The 19,503-nt window shown below is 42.6% G+C and overlaps 2 protein-coding genes across 3 annotated transcripts; both read right to left on the reverse strand.

Annotated features, from left to right (window-relative positions):
- Window positions 1–6,723: 6,723 nt before the first annotated feature.
- Window positions 6,724–19,414, reverse strand: LOC112880371 (CLP protease regulatory subunit CLPX1, mitochondrial-like). Its single transcript, XM_025944955.1, has 16 exons — window positions 18,797–19,414; window positions 18,303–18,364; window positions 18,120–18,220; window positions 17,475–17,554; window positions 16,882–16,932; window positions 15,601–15,675; window positions 15,433–15,510; window positions 14,493–14,549; window positions 13,768–13,838; window positions 13,588–13,687; window positions 13,338–13,442; window positions 12,678–12,740; window positions 12,468–12,590; window positions 11,697–11,849; window positions 10,928–11,213; window positions 6,724–6,796 (listed from the first exon to the last, which is right to left on the reverse strand). Exons 1-15 carry the CDS (start codon window positions 19,289–19,291, stop codon window positions 11,139–11,141), a joined length of 1,689 nt encoding a protein of 562 aa, XP_025800740.1. The 5' UTR covers window positions 19,292–19,414; the 3' UTR covers window positions 6,724–6,796; window positions 10,928–11,138.
- Window positions 7,296–10,920, reverse strand: LOC112880380. 2 transcript variants are annotated; one of them, XM_025944968.1, is made up of 6 exons: window positions 10,722–10,920; window positions 10,048–10,105; window positions 9,443–9,958; window positions 9,131–9,356; window positions 7,990–8,317; window positions 7,296–7,909 (listed from the first exon to the last, which is right to left on the reverse strand). In XM_025944968.1, the coding sequence occupies exons 5-6, from the start codon at window positions 8,305–8,307 to the stop codon at window positions 7,382–7,384; spliced, it is 846 nt and encodes a 281-aa protein (XP_025800753.1). In that variant the 5' UTR covers window positions 8,308–8,317; window positions 9,131–9,356; window positions 9,443–9,958; window positions 10,048–10,105; window positions 10,722–10,920; the 3' UTR covers window positions 7,296–7,381. The 2 variants fall into 2 exon arrangements, with proteins under 2 accessions (XP_025800753.1, XP_025800763.1); XM_025944978.1 differs by lacking the exons at window positions 9,131–9,356; window positions 9,443–9,958.
- Window positions 19,415–19,503: the final 89 nt, after the last annotated feature.

The following is a 19,503-nucleotide window of genomic DNA, read 5'->3' on the forward strand; positions in this document are numbered from 1 at the left end:
GCATTAGTTAAACCAAAAGGCATCACTAACCACTCATAAAAACCAAATTTTGTCTTAAAAGCACTTTTCCATTCATCACCCAACTTCATGCGAATCTGGTGGTATCCACTACGCAAATCAATCTTTGTAAAAATTATAGCGCCACTTAACTCATCAAGCATATCATCTAACCGAGGTATAGGATGACGGTATCGAATAGTTATGTTGTTAATGGCTCTACAATCTACAAACATGCGCCATGTACCATCTTTCTTAGGAACCAAAAGCACAGGTATAGAACAAGGACTAAGGCTCTCACGCACATACCCGCGGTCCAAAAGCTCTTGGACTTGTCACTGAATCTCTTTAGTCTCCTCAGAATTGGTCCTGTATGCTGCTCGGTTGGGCAAAGATGCTCCCGGAATCAAATCAATTTGGTGCTCAATACCTCTCAAAGGTGGCAACCCCGGTGGGAGCTCATTTGGAAACACATCCTCATACGCCTGCAAAATGTCAGCGACCGCAGGAGGCAAAGTGCTAGCTATATCACGAATAGGAAATAAAGCATCCTTACATATCAAAGCATAGCACACAGTAGAAACATCCATATCATATAGATCAGATTTGGTTACAAGCATATTATGATTTTTTCAATTTAATAGCGGCCTGGGTTGCAACTGGGGCAGCAACATCAGGTGAAGCAAGTCGTTCTTTATCAGCTTGTACAATTTCAGCAGGGGTCATTGGGTGCAAAGTGATGTTCTGGCCCTTATACATAAGTGTGTATGTGTTACTTCTACCATGGTGGATAGCATCATTATCAAATTCCCATGGACGACCCAACAAAAGCGAACATGCGTCCATGGGTACCACATCACAATCTGCATAATCAGAATATGGACCAAGAGAAAAATGCACCCGTGCAGTTTGATTTACCTTAACCTTACCCGAGTCGTTTAGCCACTGAACATGGTAAGGATGTTTATGAGGACGTGTGGCTAAACCCAACTTCTAGACCAAATCAGCACTAACCAGGTTGTTGCAGCTGCCTCCATCAATGATGACACGTGCACGCCGATCGTGGATCACAAATAAAATTTGGAACAAATTATGGCGTTGCATCTTGTCTGCCTGTCCCAATTGTGTACTGAGGACACGGTGGACAATACAAATCCGCTGAGAGCCCGCATCACCCACACTCAATGAAAGACCCTCGTTAGAAGGTGGGTCATCCTCAGTGTCGTCCTCAGCATCCGAAGTACTGATGTAGCCACCATCATCAGTGGCAATGTATGTCCGCTTGCTTGGGCATTCTCGAATCATATGGCCAAAGCCTTGACAACGATGGCACTGAATGCCAGAGGAAGAGCGCGCTGCTGTTGAGGCACTCTTGGTTGGTTCCTGCACACGAGACTTACCATCGGCCGGCGTGGTTGCTGGAGCTGGTGACACCACTGTGGAAGCACCTTTGGGAGTAAAAGACTTGGGCATGTAGGATCTGTTGGAGGTGCTCCTGCTCTGAGGTGGTTGTTGTCGTTGTTGTCATCCCTGCAATTCTTTTTCTGCAAGCATAGCAAGCTGGAACAACTGGTTGGTGGTAGTAAAAGATTCATAGTCAACAATGTCCTGAATTTCACGTTTCAAACCACCATAAAAACGACACACTTTATCCTCAGCATCCTCAACTACACCACATCGAACCATGCCCTTTTGAAGCTCTGCATAATACTCTTGAACAGACATATCACCCTGATCTAAACGTTGTAATTTCTTACGCATATCACGCTTATAAGATGCAGGAACAAAACGATCACGCATTGCTATCTTAAGCGCATCCCATGAATCAGGTTGTATATTGAATTGAGCACATTCTTGCCACCAGATTAGAGCAAAATCTTTAAATTCACTAGTGGCTTGTCTAACCCTATGTTGGTCAGGAACAAGATGGGAAGCAAATTTTTGTTCAACAGTCATCTCCCAATCTAAGTATTCCTCTGCATCATAACGACCATGGAAAGAAGGTATGGTAAATTTGACTTTGGCATAAGGATCATCATTACCTGTAGTGCGCCGATGTTTGGTTCCTCCTATACCTATTTTATTCTTGCGAAGGCGTTGACGACGGATCTTCTCCGCACGAGTCTTAGCCATATTAGGCTCGCCATCAGACCTAAAAATGATTTCATCATCGTCCTCTAGCTAGTCATCATCGTTGTCTTTGTTCTTGGAAGGGTTGACTTCAAGACGACGAACCCTGTCGGTCAGTGTAGAGAGGTGTTTGTTCACACCCTCAATCGTATGATTGGCCCCTTGGACGTCTTGCGCCACCTTGTGTATCTCCTTAGCGAAAAACTCCTTGAGTTCATCCTTCATGGCCTGCAATTCAGTAGACAAAATAGGCTTGTCGTCCGGCATGGTTAGTGAAACAAAAAGACCCTATGAAATAGGTGGGTTTGTTGGTGGAATCACACCCTCACACGCTTCTTACCAAGTTCTTACCAACACAAGCAGTGGGATGGTACAACCGGTGGATGGTGAAAACCTGTGAGAAGAGGGTACCAAGATTGCAAGGGTCCTTCGCTGCACTGAGATGAAGTGTATGTATGTGGAGCTGTAGGACAGGCACAGTATGTATGTGTATGTGGAACAAAATCGAGTGCAGATGAGCAAAGTTCAATAACTATCCAAAATACAAGTCACAATTGCTGGCTAAGACGTGTCCTAGGCGTAGCACAACAAGTTGGAACAAAGAACAATGGAAAAAACTCACAGAATAATCAGAATGGCAGTACCGTAAATATTGTACTAGCAATGCCAAAAAGGCACTAGTGCAAAACCTAGTTGATTTCGATTTTCTTTTTTCAATGATTTTTTTGATATTTTTTTCAGCACAAGCAACACCAGAATAGGAACCACACCAAGTTTCACCTGAAACAGAAAGCAGATGTGGTCTACAGAAAATCAAATAGGTATGCCGAAAAGCGTGCTGGACAGAAACTGAATTTTTTAATTATCTTCCTAATTTTTTTTGAATTTTTTGAGATTGGCCTGACCGGCAAAGCCGGGTGAATCGTATGTGCAACTTTTTGTTGCCAAGCTCCTATAAAAATTTTAGCCAAAACGGAGAACCGAGCGAAAAGTTATGCCTATTTTATGGAAGGTATCTCAAGTTATATTTTTTTTTGTTCGAAGGCACAACTCAGCAGATAGATCAGCAGCGGCTAGGGCACAAATTCTCCCTGGTATGCGCAATGGGTAATCGCCAGATGGATCCAAGGGGGGCTGCGGTGCAAGGCAGAAGGCACAAGGTGGCTCGCAACCTATCTAGGGCTGGCGCGGCGAGAGTTCACACAAGGCGGCTAGCGAGGGCAAATCGATTAATGGGGTGGATCGACTTGGGATCTGGGTAATGGTGGATGGGATAGCGGCGGAAACAAAAACACAGCGACGGTGCGGTTGAACTACGACGAAGACAAACCCTAAACCAGCAACACGACTCGACCACGGACACAAACTGAACAAAGCGAGTCTGAAAACGAAATTGCAAAGGCTAAACAAGGGTTTTAGGACAACGGAATTTTTTTTGTATGGCAATTTTCTGGAGTTATAGGATGATGGAACAAACTAAACTAGGTAAGCCTGACGGTAATACCTAAGTCTCTGATTACCACTTGATATGAACGGGGGTGCCCAATCTTCCGTCAGGTGAAGGATAACTCGTTTTGGTCAGAATGCGACACACCGATCCGGCTTCAAGTCAGCAACTCGAACCCCGCAATCTTAGCACCACAACTCCTCTGGTTATCAACCGTAGTCACAATCCGGTTGACCTCGCCGAGAAGGCTAATCCATACCTGCGAAACGAAGAACACAAGCAAGAACTCGAAAGAAACGCAGCACTCAAATTGAAGTGACAACTGCAGATGAATGATTAAGCTCGAAAGTTGGGGTTCTACAAACTGAAAGACGGCGACTGTTCAAAGACAGATTGATCTAAAGTAAAATCCGAACCCTAATGAGGGCGGCGGCTACTGAGATATAGGGAATAGGGGCATGGCTTCCCCCTGGATGCGCCCCTAATGGGCTCAACGAAGATACACGGCCCAAAGGCCAAGTTACGATGTTGCAGCACCGGGATAGATTCTGGACGCCAACTTTCTCGGACAATTCCTGACGACTCAGAATGAGTTTGGGCCTGAAACCAACGCCAATAGAAGCTCCATGAAATTAGCTTTCCGTCGATATGTGGATCGTCGAATTTGGACTTCGGATGTGGTCTGGGCATCCAATTTACGTCAGGCTGCTCCTGGACTCCAAGGTGGACTCGAAGTTAAATTGGATTGGGCCTCCATGTGGCTTGGCGGCCCTTGCTGTTCCTCCACACCTCCATGCTCCTCTCCATGTATTCCCTGGATCTCTCCTTGGTTCCTAATCATATTGTAAAAATTAGGTAGCAAACCATTCTCACAATTATTAATAGAAACGCTTAGGAGTGAGCTCACCTCTAAATTTAATTGTCGCGCGCGAGCTCTTGTGATTGGACCTTGAATGGTTTGAATGTCCAGCGGAGGAACCTCTTGTATATCCATAGGAGTGATGTTCTCATCACTAGCTTCCTTACCCTTCGCACCCGTCGAGAGAAATGCGAAGACCCTTGCTCATTTTTCACTACACCCGGGCGCAGATGTAGCGCGCCACAGAGGCTGCGACGACCCGACCCTTGCTCACTTATCATCGTACCCGGATCACGATACGACGCGCCCCTGAGGGGATGACGACCCGGCCCTTGCCCATTTAACACTACACCCGGGTTCCGATGTAGCGCTTCGCTAAGAGGGTTACGCCCCAACGAATTTCTTATGGGTTTCATTTCCATTAGAATGACTGATTTTTTACGCTGGTTCGCCAAACCTAACACCACCCTCCATATTTTCTCATCGCGGGTTTGGGACCGGCAAAGACAGTGTTAATTTATTTACGAAAATCAGCGGCATAAAAAGATAGAACAGTTTTCTGCTTACGCTAAGTTGTATATACATATTATTTTTGGGACGGGAGGGAAGTACTCCGGCCAAACTAATTACTTTGTCATAGATATATTGTTTAGAACTGGAGGGTAGGGTTTATAGGTGTCTTACAGAAATTAAAAGCACTTTTAGAAATAATTTAACAAGCTCCATATGAATACAAAGTCAAGTTCTTTTTATTTATAAAAGAGGCAAACTTATACTAAAAAGTAAGCACACTAAATTGAAAAATACCCCCCCAATCAAAACATATGGACACATACAACATTATATAACTATAGTTGGAGACTCCACCAGAGATGCCAGCATCAAGGCCCAGTCTAGGAATTAAACGAGATTATGCTAGTACATAGGTCTTTATAGCTTCAAGGCCTATTTCTCACATAAATCCAAAATCTAAGAGGTTATTTGGTTAGTGTCCCCAACCAGCCAAGCTAAAATTTATTTGCAGCGAAACCTATGCATGGCCAAAATTTGGTTAGAGATGAGATGTCTAACTGTGACCATACCAAAAATCATTTAAGTATGACATGTGGGTTCCACATCCTAAGATTTTTTTATCATTGAAATACAACAGATATGGATCTTGATATACACATTAAATTGCAAAGAGCAAGGTGGTTCAAATGGATTAGAAATAAGAATAAGGGTTTAAGAGATATGATCAACTTTTATGTTGTGGTCAATAATTACTGTATGAAACTTTATTCAATACGTCTCGTTATGCATGCAGAGCATTAGCATCCTGAAACTTTGAAACAATCATGATTTAGTGAGGGCATGTCCCCCCCCCCCCCCCCCCACGTCTTCCTTAGCTTTTCTGATATGGTACTCACAAATGCTTAATTCTTAGTTTGTTTTATTCTGAGGTGATTTTTACCTAACATGCTGTCCACATTATTCATCCCACTTATTATCCATACCACTTACCTAACATGTCTTCCATTTACTGTTTCCTCTATTCTTCCTCACTCTCCATTTTATATATTTATAGAAACTATTCGTAATTCATAAATAAAGATATATTTTTACATAAAAAATTATCATGTACATGAAGGTGCACATAAAAGTTAGATACATGAAGATGCACATAAAAACCATTTTACAAGTCACATAAAAATTATCATATACATGAAGGTGCACATAAAAATTTAGATACATGAAGATGCACAAAAAAACCATTTTACAAGTCACATAAAAATTATCATGTACATGGGTGCACATAAAAAGTTAGATACAAAATAATCAATACTTTTAAGGTTGTTCAGCATACAGAGACCCGTGCCCCCACCCGTTGCACAGCCTGACGACCTACGGTTCAGCAGATTAATAATCCTTTAAAGCCTAGACTAGACTAAACTACATCTCATGAAACAAAATGACGCGTTTCAGAGTTTCGAGGACTTGCTCCAACAAAAACATTTTAATACAGAGACCATCAGAATTTTTGGTATTTATAATGGTAGAACAATACATAATTAAGCTAATGATGGGTTTGTTCAATCTTTCCTGCCTGTGCTAACACACTCTAAATCACTCTTGAACAAACACTGGTTCCGCAGAACTCAACCTGAACACTTGCTCGGGATCGCTCATCAGGACCGTGCGGTAAGAAAGAATTAGAAGAGCAGGCGGTACGCGAACTATTGAAAGGTACGGACGTCATATAAACACCAACATAAAAATCAGAGCAGGCTGTGTTGCTGTCCTTTGCTTGTAAAATCAATCGGTAAACTCATTGGACACTGGGCAGGGGCAGCCTGGCTTGTCCAACCTAGAAGTCCTTCGTACTTAGGTAGCGTTTGGTTCCAGAGCCAGGTGGGACGGAGCGGCTCCATCCCAGATTCTGGAACGGAGCCGCTCCGTCCCGTGTTTGGTAAACTGGAACCGAGCCGCTCCGTTTTTTGTTTGGTTGCAGAGTAACTGGAATGGAGCCGTTCCGTTTTTTGTTTGGTTGCAGAGTGACTGAAATGGAGCGGCTCCATCCAGTGTTTGGTTCAGGAGTCAAGTCAAGTAAAAATAGTAACGTTTTTATGTTTTAGCTCAATAATTCATACAAAAATAATAAGAACCATCACATGAAACAAATATTACAACTATTGGAGATCCATCATCCAAATTTATGACAACATACATAGAGAATAACCATGAGAATAATCCAAGTTCATGACAACATACATAGAGAATAACCATGAGATTCATCCAAGTTCATCACGACATACATAAGAATAAACATAAAGATTCATCTAGGTTCATGGCATATATACGACCATGACATACAAGTTCATGTCACATAAAACAAGCATAGAGAATAATCCATAGTGCCTTGTTCATGGATACAACCAAAAGCCAAGTGCGATTGCTAACTAGCAAGCCTACATATTAGAATTAACAAACTTGGTAACCATAGAGAGCTTGTACAACAGCGGCGCATCCATGAAGCCATGTGCAATATTAGGATTGTTCAACAAATAAGAGTAGTACTCCGCCTTGTGCTCAAGCTCAAAACCAGGAAGGCTATCCACAGCTTCAAACAAACCCGGTGGCAAAGCTTTCTTTGATGCTGCATCACGTATGGCATTAGCTATGGTTTCAGTACCACGATCAAGGGCTTCAATCAAAGGATCAGCTCCATTGTCATCCCTTTTGGTTCTCTTGGATGGCCTATTTCCTGAAGCCGCTGTGTCTTCTTGGGCAAGAGTACCATTAGAGGTTGTCCCAACATTCATCTCCTCTTTGTTTGCTTCCTCATCAGCATCTACCCCAAGAGGTTCACTTGACATCTTTGCAAATTGTCCCGTTGCAACACTGTCACCAAATATGGTAGCTAGATTGGCATAGTACGGGAGCGGCTTGTTTATGTACTCGTCATCACCCTTGTTTCTATCCTTTCCCTCTTCATCCTAATATTGAACAAGACAATTAGTATACATAAGGCAACACGAATAACAAAATAAGTTATAAAGCGCAACAATGTAGTTACCTTGAAATGACTAGTATACATCTCATGATCCCAACGAATGATAAAATTTTCATCATCCCAACAAGAAGCACTCTTGTTCTTAAGTATGTTGATCCTAGCATACTTTTTCTTCAATGTTTTCAAATGATTGGCAATCTGTTCACCGCTTCTATTAATCTTGAAATGCTCATTCAACGCCTTAGCACAAGCGTTGAGATGAACTTTCTTATAACCCGTAGAGGTTTTGGTTCCATCAACAACAAGGTTAGCAAGAAAAGTTTGAACAAAACTGGATTGACTTGCTGTCCAAACAGTGCCACCCTTGACCTCTCCCTCCATTGGATCAACCCTTACATGAAAACAAAGTAAATAAGCTTTGAACAACATAAATGGTATATATAAGGCAAAATTATATAGTTCAATACAAATAAAAGATACATAGATCCAACAAAACATACATAAGTTCAATACAAGTAGAAGGTACATATGTCCAACAAAACGTACACAAGTTCAATACAAATAGAAGGTACATAGGTCCAACCAATAAAAAGATACATAGCAATGCACACAAAAAAAGGTACAAAGTCCAACTAATAAAAAGATACATAGGTGCACACATAGATCATGCATCATTGGACTGATGTTGTTGATAGTGTTCCCACATGGCGTTTGCAATTTCTTGTCTAAAATTAACCATAAAGGCATGTTCGCTTGCTTGACCATGTGATGACGTTGAATGAGTAATATTAGGGACTTCATCATTCTCATCCATGATCAACTCGTCACCCCCATCTTCTATGACCCAATTATGAATTATACAAGAAGCAATAACAACTTCTACTTGGGTAGGGAAGGGGAAAAATAGTATTGCATCATCGAGAAATTTGAATCGCCTCTTCAATGAACCAAATGCGCGCTCTACTTGAACTCTGAGGGCTGAGTGCCTAAGGTTGAACAATTCTTTCTCATTTTGCACGGGGTTGCTACCCCACTCATTCAAGTGGTACCGTACACCACGAAAAGGAGGGAGAAAACCCGGTTTTGCTCCATATCCGGCATCAACCAAGTAGAATTTGCTTATCATATGAGGATATGTATGTGAGGTACACTAGTCATTGCATATCGTGTTAAGTATAAATAATCCTATCAAATTTTATTGTACCTTCTGGAACACGAAGACCATTTGGACGCTGTAAAGCATCTCTTAAAATTGCGGCGTCATGGGCTGTCCCCTCCCAGCCAGCTATGACAAATGTGAACCGTAGATCAAAGTCTACGGCTGCCATTACATTTTGTGTGGTGTGACTCTTCCTACCACGAAATGCAGCCTCCATTTCCTTAGGAACCGACGCTCGAATATGTGTGCCATCAATAGCCCCAATACAATCCTATTTTACCATTACAATGAGAGCATGTAAGACCTCATAATACTACCTAAGATCAAAAAATTTTGATAAGATGTTTGCAACACTACCTTAAAGTAAGGATCCCATCGCGCATTCCCTTGGATTTTAGATGGAGTTGCCGTTGTTGGTGGCTTAATGTAGTCATTGCGTAGCTCACCAATAGCATGAAGAACTTTGTTGAAGTACCGGCTAACGGTTTCTCCAGACCTACCAAAATTAGTAGCAACTACCCTATTCCGTTGATTGTGTCCAATGGTGTGCAAAAACATCGCTAATTGCTGCTCAATACACATGTGTATAGTGTCTTCTAATAGCCCACGATCTCTAAAGAGTTTACAAAAGCGGAAGAATGATGCTCTGTTAAGCCTAAGCATATTGACACACGTCGTATCATTCTTCCAAATTTTATCATTGAGATAATCTAATCTTTTCTTATCTCTTTCATCAATTGGACCATAGCTAATTTGTCCTACGGGAGCATGATTATGACGTTTTCTCTTCCTAGTTTTAATTATCATTGCCATCATCGAAAGCCACATATAAGCAACAGCGGCATACATAAGAATCTGATCCTCCTCATCCATCTATAGACAACGTAAATGAAATTACTATTTGCATAGGATCGAAATAATATTACCAATTATCAATGTAAAGCGGCGTTTGATCAATATACCTTGAGCTGCAGTGCACTTTGTTGTAAAATTTCGTGCTGCCGGAAAGTTCACGGGCTCCTGCAAAATGGAAAGAGATACGTTGGTCACTGTAAAATTTACACAAGACAGAGAGGGTGAGACAGGAGGCGGCGGAGGCAGGGGGCCGGGGGCGCGCGTGGGCAGGGCATGGCCGTGGACGCGCGGCGCGGGGGGCGGGCGCGGCCGTGGGCAGCACACGGCCATGGGCAGGGGGCAGAGGCAGGGGCGCGCTCGGCCGTGGGACGGAGCGGAGGCAGGGGCAGGGGCACGCGCGCGGCCACGGGCAGGGCGCGCTCGGCCGTGGGCAGGGGCGCGCGCGCGGCCAGGGACGGGGCGCGCTCGGCCGTAGCGGAGGCAGGGGCAGGACGGAGCGGAGGCAGGGGCAGGGGCGTGCGCGCGGCCAGGGGCGCGCGGGGCCGGGCGCGGCGGCCGGGGGCGGGGGCGGCCGCGGCCGCCGGGGGGCGGGGGCGGCGGGGCCGGGCGCGGCGGCCGGGGGCGGGGCGGGGGCGGGGGCGCCAGCGCCGGGGGCGCGCGGCCGGGGGCGGGGCCGGCGGCGCCGGGCGCGGCCGCCGTGGGCGGGGGGCGGGGCGACGGGAGGACCGCCGGGGGCGGGGGCGGGGAGCAGGGGACGGGGGCGGGGATGGGGGAGGCGTACCTGATCCGTTCGAACGAGAGCGGGGGTGGGGAGCGCGTGGCTCGCGAGCGGCTCCGTCCGCCAGAAAAATTGGAGCCTCCCCATCCCGAATCTGAGGGGAATATTCCCTAGGTGGGATGGCTCCGTTCCCCTGATTCGCGAACCAAACACCCCCAAAACGTGAATGGAATGGCTCCGTTCCACTTCGCTCTTGAACCAAACGCTACCTTAATGGATACTCAGGACCACCCCTTTACTTTTCTTGAACGTGAAGTCTGAAGGATCAAGCTCCAGTTACCAATTTGACATAATAAATTACAACCCCAGAGCTGACTTTATACATGATGAATTCAAGGGCATGGCTTTACATTTGAATTGGCTACAGTTACAAGGCCGGCATCAAGTTCTTTATATACATAATTACTATTGTCAGGAACCCTACATGCTGGCCACTCTAGAAGGGGCTTCTGTATCGATCTCAGATTCCCCGTTCGATTTCTCCGGCTGTTGGCGCTGAAAATAAAAAGAACAAGCAGCATAAGAATAGCAAACCCATCAAGCAACAATTGATCATGTAGTGCTAAAACCTGTGTAGGTTCTATCGATACAAACGAATACATGTTAACCATCCTTCATTCAATACCAAGTCACCTCACTAATTGGTCATGCACATTAACCGCATTGTTCTTGGCATGTATTGATATAGGTATTTCTAACGAAACATAGATATAGGTATTTCTAAATATTTGAACTAATTGTGGAGATAGATATAGGTATTTCTTAATATTTGAACTGATTGTGGAGATGCTCTGCCTGCAAAACAATGTCCACCATGCCTCCACACCATCCTTCAGAACAGTAAGACACAAACTTATGCCAAATCTCTGAACTCAGTGGTCAAACACTATATGTCTAACAACCAATTAGTAAAACGGCCAGGCTTTCACTATACGATGCAGTCAATTGCCGTGAAATTAAAATGAAAATGTTATGTACCATTGATTCTTTATTAACATGCTTGGCCAGATAGAGATCCAATGCTCCTTCGCCACAAAGAATCTTAGCTCCAATCCCATGTTGATTTGCTGATCCAACAGACTCAACAACCACAGCATCTATTTTGTCTTTTCCAGTTCGTGTCTCTGGAATCTGTTAGAAAGTTATTTTTCAGAGCAGCAAAAAACAGGACTCATGGAATAATGAGTCAACACATTCTCAGCTAACTGAACATCGCAATGATACAAATCAACCACCACAAATATAATTCAATGCAACGGATACTGACATCAATTTCCCTATACAGTAAAAATGTTGTGTCTAATTTGATGGTCTACCACTAAGGCCTACATGCCTAATTGGATGGCAGCAATTTACATCCAAATCCTTAGGTATCATATTTGACTTCATCCTAGGATACCCCAGATGAAATAATATTTAGCAATTACCATCAAGAAACATGTACAGACATGACAATAATTGATTTTAGTTGTCACAGCAATATTTATGGCTCTGTATGATCCACTAAGCATTGTTTGTGGCTCTTGGTTTCCCCCCCTTTTTTTAATGTGCAATCTCAAGAGACCAAAAGTTCCACAAAAGATTAAACAGAATTATATCCAACTCAGAACACCAGTTTTGCATGTCTGGTAGCGATGAATCTACTATTAATGGATTTCAGATTCAGTATTGTGGTGTTGGGAAGAGAGTAAAAAAAAAATCGACCGGCCGAGGAATGACTGCCCCCACGGAAGAGAGGAGTATACATACCTCATACATTGCTTCAGTCAATATACTTTCTAATATGGACCTTAAACCTCGAGCCCCAGTATTCTTTGCTATTGCTCTTTTGGCAATAAGCCGTAAAGCCTTCTCCGTGAAATGCAATTTGACCTAAAGTAACAACACAAGATAAATACATAAACATTAAGGGGTAATATTACCGAATATAAGGCAACAGAGTTTCAAACAAATTCTCACATCATTCATTTCAAACAACTTTGTATACTGCCTTCCAAGGGCATTCTTTGGTTCTGTGAGAACCTGCAGAGAGGAGCACAGCTGTATTAGCTATGAAATTAATAATTTAATGTCTTCTACCTAGGAACAGAAGAGTGTTTAGCAAATATATGAAGATAACATTTGCATTTTGCAAACTTCATGATATGCAGAAGCAAGCCCTGAAGATAATAGTGCATAATGGATTATGGTTGCACAAAATATTTTTTTTAGAAAAAAGGATATCCATATGTTTCCTGGTCAAAAGAAAACCAGGCCCTAATTAACAAAGTATCAAGCACTCGTTAGGACATCCTGTACAGATGTACCATCAGTACAGTAATCAATGTATAATTGCTACCACTAGCCTGTAATCACTGCATGCCTCAGCATAGTACTTGGTTTCCGTTCCAGATTATGGTACATATGACACAAATCTAAGAATAAATTCAGCAGTGCAACAGACCAACTTTGCACAAATAACTTCATCAAAAATGCTCAGGGATGAAGGGCTAAAGGCAAAAAAGAATGCACATGCACTCTAATTGGCGCAACAAACAAAACATAGGGCCAATCTTAAGAACCATGCTCAAATGGAGCTGAGACTGTTACGTGCAAGTGATAAAGGCATGGAAAAATTACCTCAACAAGTTGATCTTCACTGAGAGAGGACAGACTAACAAGAATTGGAAATCTACCAACAAACTCTGGAATTAATCCATATGCAATGAGATCGCCACTTTCAACCTGCAGAAATGGCATCCAAATAATTTTAAAAACTACAAAGAATCTAGCATGAAAGCAAAATAAAAAAATATAGCTATACTATTTGGAAAGGGGCTAATGGCCAGCAGAGCATACTAAACAGAATCATTTTCTTATTTTTACTCACTGATTCCAGTAGAGAAGATGTGATCTCAGCATTGATGACACCACCAGTTCGCATATTTGAACGAACCCGCGCTCGGAAACCAATTGAAGAATCGTGTCTCCTAGAAAAAGTTTCAGGGGAACCTTGAGTATTCAAAGCTTGCAAAATCACTGGTGCAAACCAAAAGACCATGTCTACAACCTTTCCGAAATAGTTTTCTCCAAGTTTACAAAAGCACCACCGCAAATGAATAGAATGTTTTTTGTATCAATCTGCAAGGAAAGACAAATTAACATCAGAATCTGAACTGTTTCTTTCGCAGGTCTAGCTATTGAATGAATACAGATGAAAACAAGTCAAGTAATAAAGAGGCCTTTTGGCTCATAGGTATGTAATGTATGCTAGGATTAAAAAAAGGTCTTGTTTAATATGTTACAAGTAGAAGGGACATGGAAAAAAAATCAGTCTTCAAATTCTTCTATTCTTTTTTGAAGCTGATGAGTGATCATAAGTATTGTTGTAGATGACTAAACAAAACCTCCGACATATATGGTATTATCAATATCAAAAGACATAACGACAATACTACTAATTGACAATTTCCCATGCTTACTTGATTTCATATGTTTCATCCTCTCCCCCATCACATTTTTTATGAACGCACTAAATACCAATTCGAATTATAACAAGAAAGGTAATCATACAAAAATCAGGCATGCCCTGCTTTGTGGATCACAAGGCTAAACATGTGATAAGATTCAGACCATCCAAAATATTTTTGCATCACAATAATGATAACACCTATTTTGATCCAGACAATACTCATCCTCCTAGTAGATGCAGGGAACATAAAGATTATACTAGTATTAGTCTGATTTCCGATATTCCAAACAGTAACAAAACAATGAAATTGTATAAAAAGATACCTGGATATTGTCACCCCTTGGATGCCTTCTGGCTCCTTTCTCAGGAACACTAACAACCTATCTTGACAGTACAAACATAACTTTTAAGAAGGTAAGTAAGAAATTATTTTTGTCATGTATCTTATATATTCCTTATTATGAAAAATAGAAGACAATATCTCACAAAATGGACCCAAGAAATCTAAAAAAACTCGACCAGAGGGAGAGACGCCCCCCCCTCCCCTGATTTTCATCTTAAGAAGCTTGTGCCGCGACTTGAACCCAGACTGGCTCAGCGAACCGCTTCTCCAGTGTGCTCGGCTGACCAGTTGCACCGTGAGAGTGTTGGCGGACCCAAGAAACCTTACAAACTTAATAATTATTGGAAAGAAATAAAAAGGTTTGAAGTTTTGAACAGCTTATTTCAGCACTGAAACATGGAACTGAATGGAGCCGTTATCTGCTAAAAAGGATGTGCTCTCAAATTCCTTAAATACACTACTGTCTGTTATTCCTTTAATCAGCTAATATTAATAACACTCCAACCTTTGCAGTTCATTTTGCACTGCTCAGAAAAAAAATTAGTTGCTTGCTGGAAACACGGTGTTTTGTACAAATTACAAAGTAATAAACTGGAAACCTTACATATATGCTGGAAATGGGAAGCCAATGAGTTATCGATAGCTTGATGCTCAACATAGGATCAAAAGCGGACAATATTTTAGCAATGGAACAGCACAGCCTAGACCAGATACCACAGCTTGTGCACAGAATGATGTTAATATGGCTATTATACTCTACACTGCCAATCCATTGCGAATTGACTCCATATCAACTATAAAAAATCTATCCGTGAGATAAAAGTGAAGTGCAAAACAATAAATAATCACTGAACTTATCTCCCCCCCCCCCCAAGTATAATTAATTACGGATGTATAGCTTCAAAGGATGACAAACTTACCGTTCCCTCAAGCATTTTTAACAGTGCCTGTTGAACACCTTCACCTGAAACATCTCTGCTAAGATTGATGCTTTCAGCCTGCAAAGCATTGCGATAAAAAATGTAAAAGGAAAAAAGTTGTATATATATGATGAATGCATTAGTGAATTAATACTTCAAAGAACAAACCTTCTTCGTTATTTTATCAACTTCATCAATGTAGACGATCCCTTGCTGAGCAGCAGTTACGTCAAAATCAGCAGCCTAAGGTGCAAAAGAGAAAGGTAAAAAGGCTAGCAGCAGCGCTGGAAACCAACTACGAACTTTTGTCCTACTTTGTCTAACATACTCCCTCTGTCCATCTTTGATCAGCGCATAAGCAAAAAAAAAAAAACGAAATTCAATTTTGATCGGCGTAAAAGCCTGCTGCCGCCTATTGTGCCTCGGGTAGGATGAAAATCCCTCTTCAATATGCATGCACATTTATCACATCCCAGCTAGCAAGCTTCTGATTGGTTCACATACAAGACCTGGTGCTCAACTCCATTCGCATGCAAGGTCTGGTGGCTGGTAGACATTTATTACGGAGGGATGATGGGAGGGTTCTAGCTCTCCTTGGTCTTGGTGCCCATTCCAAATATGTTGATCAAAAGTGGATGGAGGGAGTAATTAGTAAACTATTTAGTCCGTTCCCAAGAAAGAATGATAAGTCTAGGCTACTTGCTATAAACTTCATTCAGCCAATGTCGGTAACGTTAATTAAGCTATTAGAACGAGCTTAGGTTAACAAAAAATGAGGCACGCTTCACTTCTGTTTTTTTTGTTTGTATCCTGTAGTCCTCCTGGCTTGGAGACAAATCCAAAGTTCAAATATTTTAAAGATCTTCACATACTGCATATATGGTGTTCTAATTCCATGATGGGATAAACAACACCAAGAGGATGGCCATGTGGTTTGCTGCTAGTGCTAGTTCTGAAAAACTTGATTATAGCTGAGAGGGATGATCATAGAAGGAGAACGGGATCATTGATTCGTGCATGCCTTTTACTGTACATCTCCTCCCTTTAGATAGAAAGGATTACTGAACTCCTAAGTAAGGGATCTAATCTACACCTAACAAACCATATCTAGAAGATAACAATCCCTAACTTCCGCAAATCCTGTGTTCACATGAGGAAGAGAATTGGCCATATTAATCCCCCACATCTAGGGCTAGTCCAAAGCCCATAACAGCATATGAGCTCAGCTTTGCAATGACTTGTGGTGGCTATAAGTAACCTAAAATAAATGCCATGAGAACACATCTTGTAGTTCTGATAGATACTTAAATCCTCTAGAAGTCAATTATTATAATCATACAGAAAAGATTTCAACAGAAAAATAAGAAGAATATATTGTTCTCCAGGTTAGCAATCACAATGCAAAGAAATATAATGGAAGAACCATATAAACAGAGAGTTGAGTGGTACCGCTAGGAGCTTATACAAAATCGATTCAACATCCTCACCAACATATCCAGCCTACAAAAATGAAAAGATACAGTCAAACTAAGGTGAACTTCTGAGCAACAACTCAAGCAATTCTATCAAGCTCGTGCAACACCAACACTCTCAGTGAACAGCATTACAATTGTTAGCTTCATCACAGATCATAATCAACAAATTTAAGCAAGAAAAGGAAGTAAAAGAAATCTATGTTAGTGTCATAATATCCACTCCATGAAAATAGCAGCTGTCAAAGAAAAAAAACAGCAATTGTAGGAGTACATCAAGTAAATTGTATCAACAGCACAGCAAGCAATTGATGCCATGGAAAAAAGTAGACAGCAAATCATAAAAATATGCATTGAATGGAAGAAACCTTTAAAGGAGCATACACAATGGTTTGGAATATCAGGATAATAGTCTCACTGTCAGCTAAAATGGGATAACAAACTTGAAACATAAAAAAGGTAAAACTCTAATAATGTGCTCTTTAATTTTTAGCAGGATCGAAATATGTGTACTAGAGTAAGAGCAAGATAAAAGTGAATGAATTAATAAACAAACAAAACTCAGCATACCTGAGTGAGGGTTGTTGCATCAGCTATAACAAAGGGCACGTTCACAAATCTTGCTAGTGTTTTTGCCAGCAATGTTTTCCCTGACTTTGGGAAAGATTTTAGAATAATAAGTAAAGCGTTCATAAGGACCACAAAACTACGGTTGCATAAAATAAATAACATTAAAGATAAAGATGAGCTCTACAGGGATACTACTGCATATATAGTTTCAGCCAACCAGAACATACCAATCGTAAGAGAAAAGATTAAGAAGATGAAAATTCAGTTTCAAATTCAAATAAATGATTCATAGTACACTGTGTTCAGAAAAATCTCAAATGTACTACTTGATATGCTAAGAAATCCTACCAGACATAGCATATCACTTTACACTAGGTACATGATTGCATGGCTAATAGGCAGTGTTATAATAACCACCCAGTAGTTGCTCATTTTAGACATGCATGTTTCTACAAAACTACAAGCCAACAACATTTTTCAGTAAAACAGTGTTAGCATTGCAACATTAACATTTCGCAGAAACACAGAGAAAAAAATGGTCAAGTTTTAACTAGATGGCTAATTTCAATGCAGTTTCTATTTATGGACAGTTTTTAGACAACTGCAAAATACAACATTAAGTTACTCTAGGGTCAGAGCATGTACCCGAGCCCGTAGGACCCATGACAAGGATGTTGCTTTTCTCAAGCTCTACCATGTCAGTGTCACTTGTGCAAGAATCGCTCTCGCTACAATCTCCAGCAGACCTGCAGCTCACATGTTCTGTCCAACTTACCACCTGATGGTACACAACAACTCTTGGAAAACTGATGCTTACACAACATATACCTGCTGGAGAGTGATTCGCAATATATCCTTTTATAGTGATTATAAACTGCTACAGACAACACCTGCATTTAGAGAGAAAAAAAAAGGCTTACAGTAAATGTAGAAGAACAAACAAGTTTAGAGAAAATATTGATTAACACTCGCTACCTAATTGGTGATCCATATTGCATAATACTCTCCATTCTCAAATTGATAACGCTTAGGGATAGATGCAGTAAAACTTTGCCCTTAATATGCACAGAAGTACTAACATTTGTTACGTAGAAATGGTGTTGGTAGATTAGTCATGGCAAATACTTTCAAATGACTATATATTTAGCAAATTATAACAACATCTTTCAGAGAGAGTAATTGCCAAACACATGCATTGGACCTGTGTCGATTTCCAAAGCGTTAAATAAAAACGGATGGAGTGTAGTAGATAGCTCCAATCAATCAGATAAAATCATGTGCGAAGTTTCCTGAAGTTTTTTTTTATCATGACAAAGCTTCACCTTCTTGGCCCGCTGCTGGCCGATGACAAACTTATCGAGGCCACGGCAAATCTCCTTGGGCGTGGGGAACCGCCGGCCGAGGTTAGACCCACCCCACCCCGCGGTCTCCCCGGCCCCGTCTTTCCCGTCAAATCCGTCCCCGCCGCCGGGAACCGCAACCCTAACCACGTCGATCCTCCCCACGGCGGCCGCGGCCGCACGCTCCCCGGGGGCCTCCCCTGGCTGGCGCCAGATCTCCGGCGGCTCCCCGTCGTCCGAGCCGCCGGCCCCGCGGTCTGTGGCGGGGTCCGGGGCAGCAGCGGCGGCGTGGGGGAGGCGGCCGTGCTCCTGCTGCTGCTGGCGCCGGAAGAGGGTCCACGGGCGGCGGAGCGCGCCGGGGCCGTCGCCGTCGCCGCCGCCGCCCTGCTGCTTCTGCCCCGCGGCGCGGCCCCCGTGGATGCGGCGCGCGGCGGAGAGCGCCGCCGCCGCGGCGCGGGAGCGGACGGCGGCCGACATGGGGTGCGGCTGGGGGTTTCGTGCGCCGGGGGGGAGGGGGGTGGAGCGGAACGGAACGGAAGGAATCGGATGAAAGGAGCTCGGAGGGGAAATATCTTGTGGATTTTTGGGACGCGAAGCCCACGTTCGAGGAGTTCCGGGGTGTAGTGGGGCGCCGGTGTTTCTTTCTTGTAGGGCTGGCTGATTGTTCCTATCCCTTTCCGTGGGCGGCT

Source organism: Panicum hallii, chromosome 1, assembly GCF_002211085.1.
Source record: "Panicum hallii strain FIL2 chromosome 1, PHallii_v3.1, whole genome shotgun sequence".
In the NCBI taxonomy this organism is placed as follows: Eukaryota; Viridiplantae; Streptophyta; class Magnoliopsida; order Poales; family Poaceae; genus Panicum; species Panicum hallii.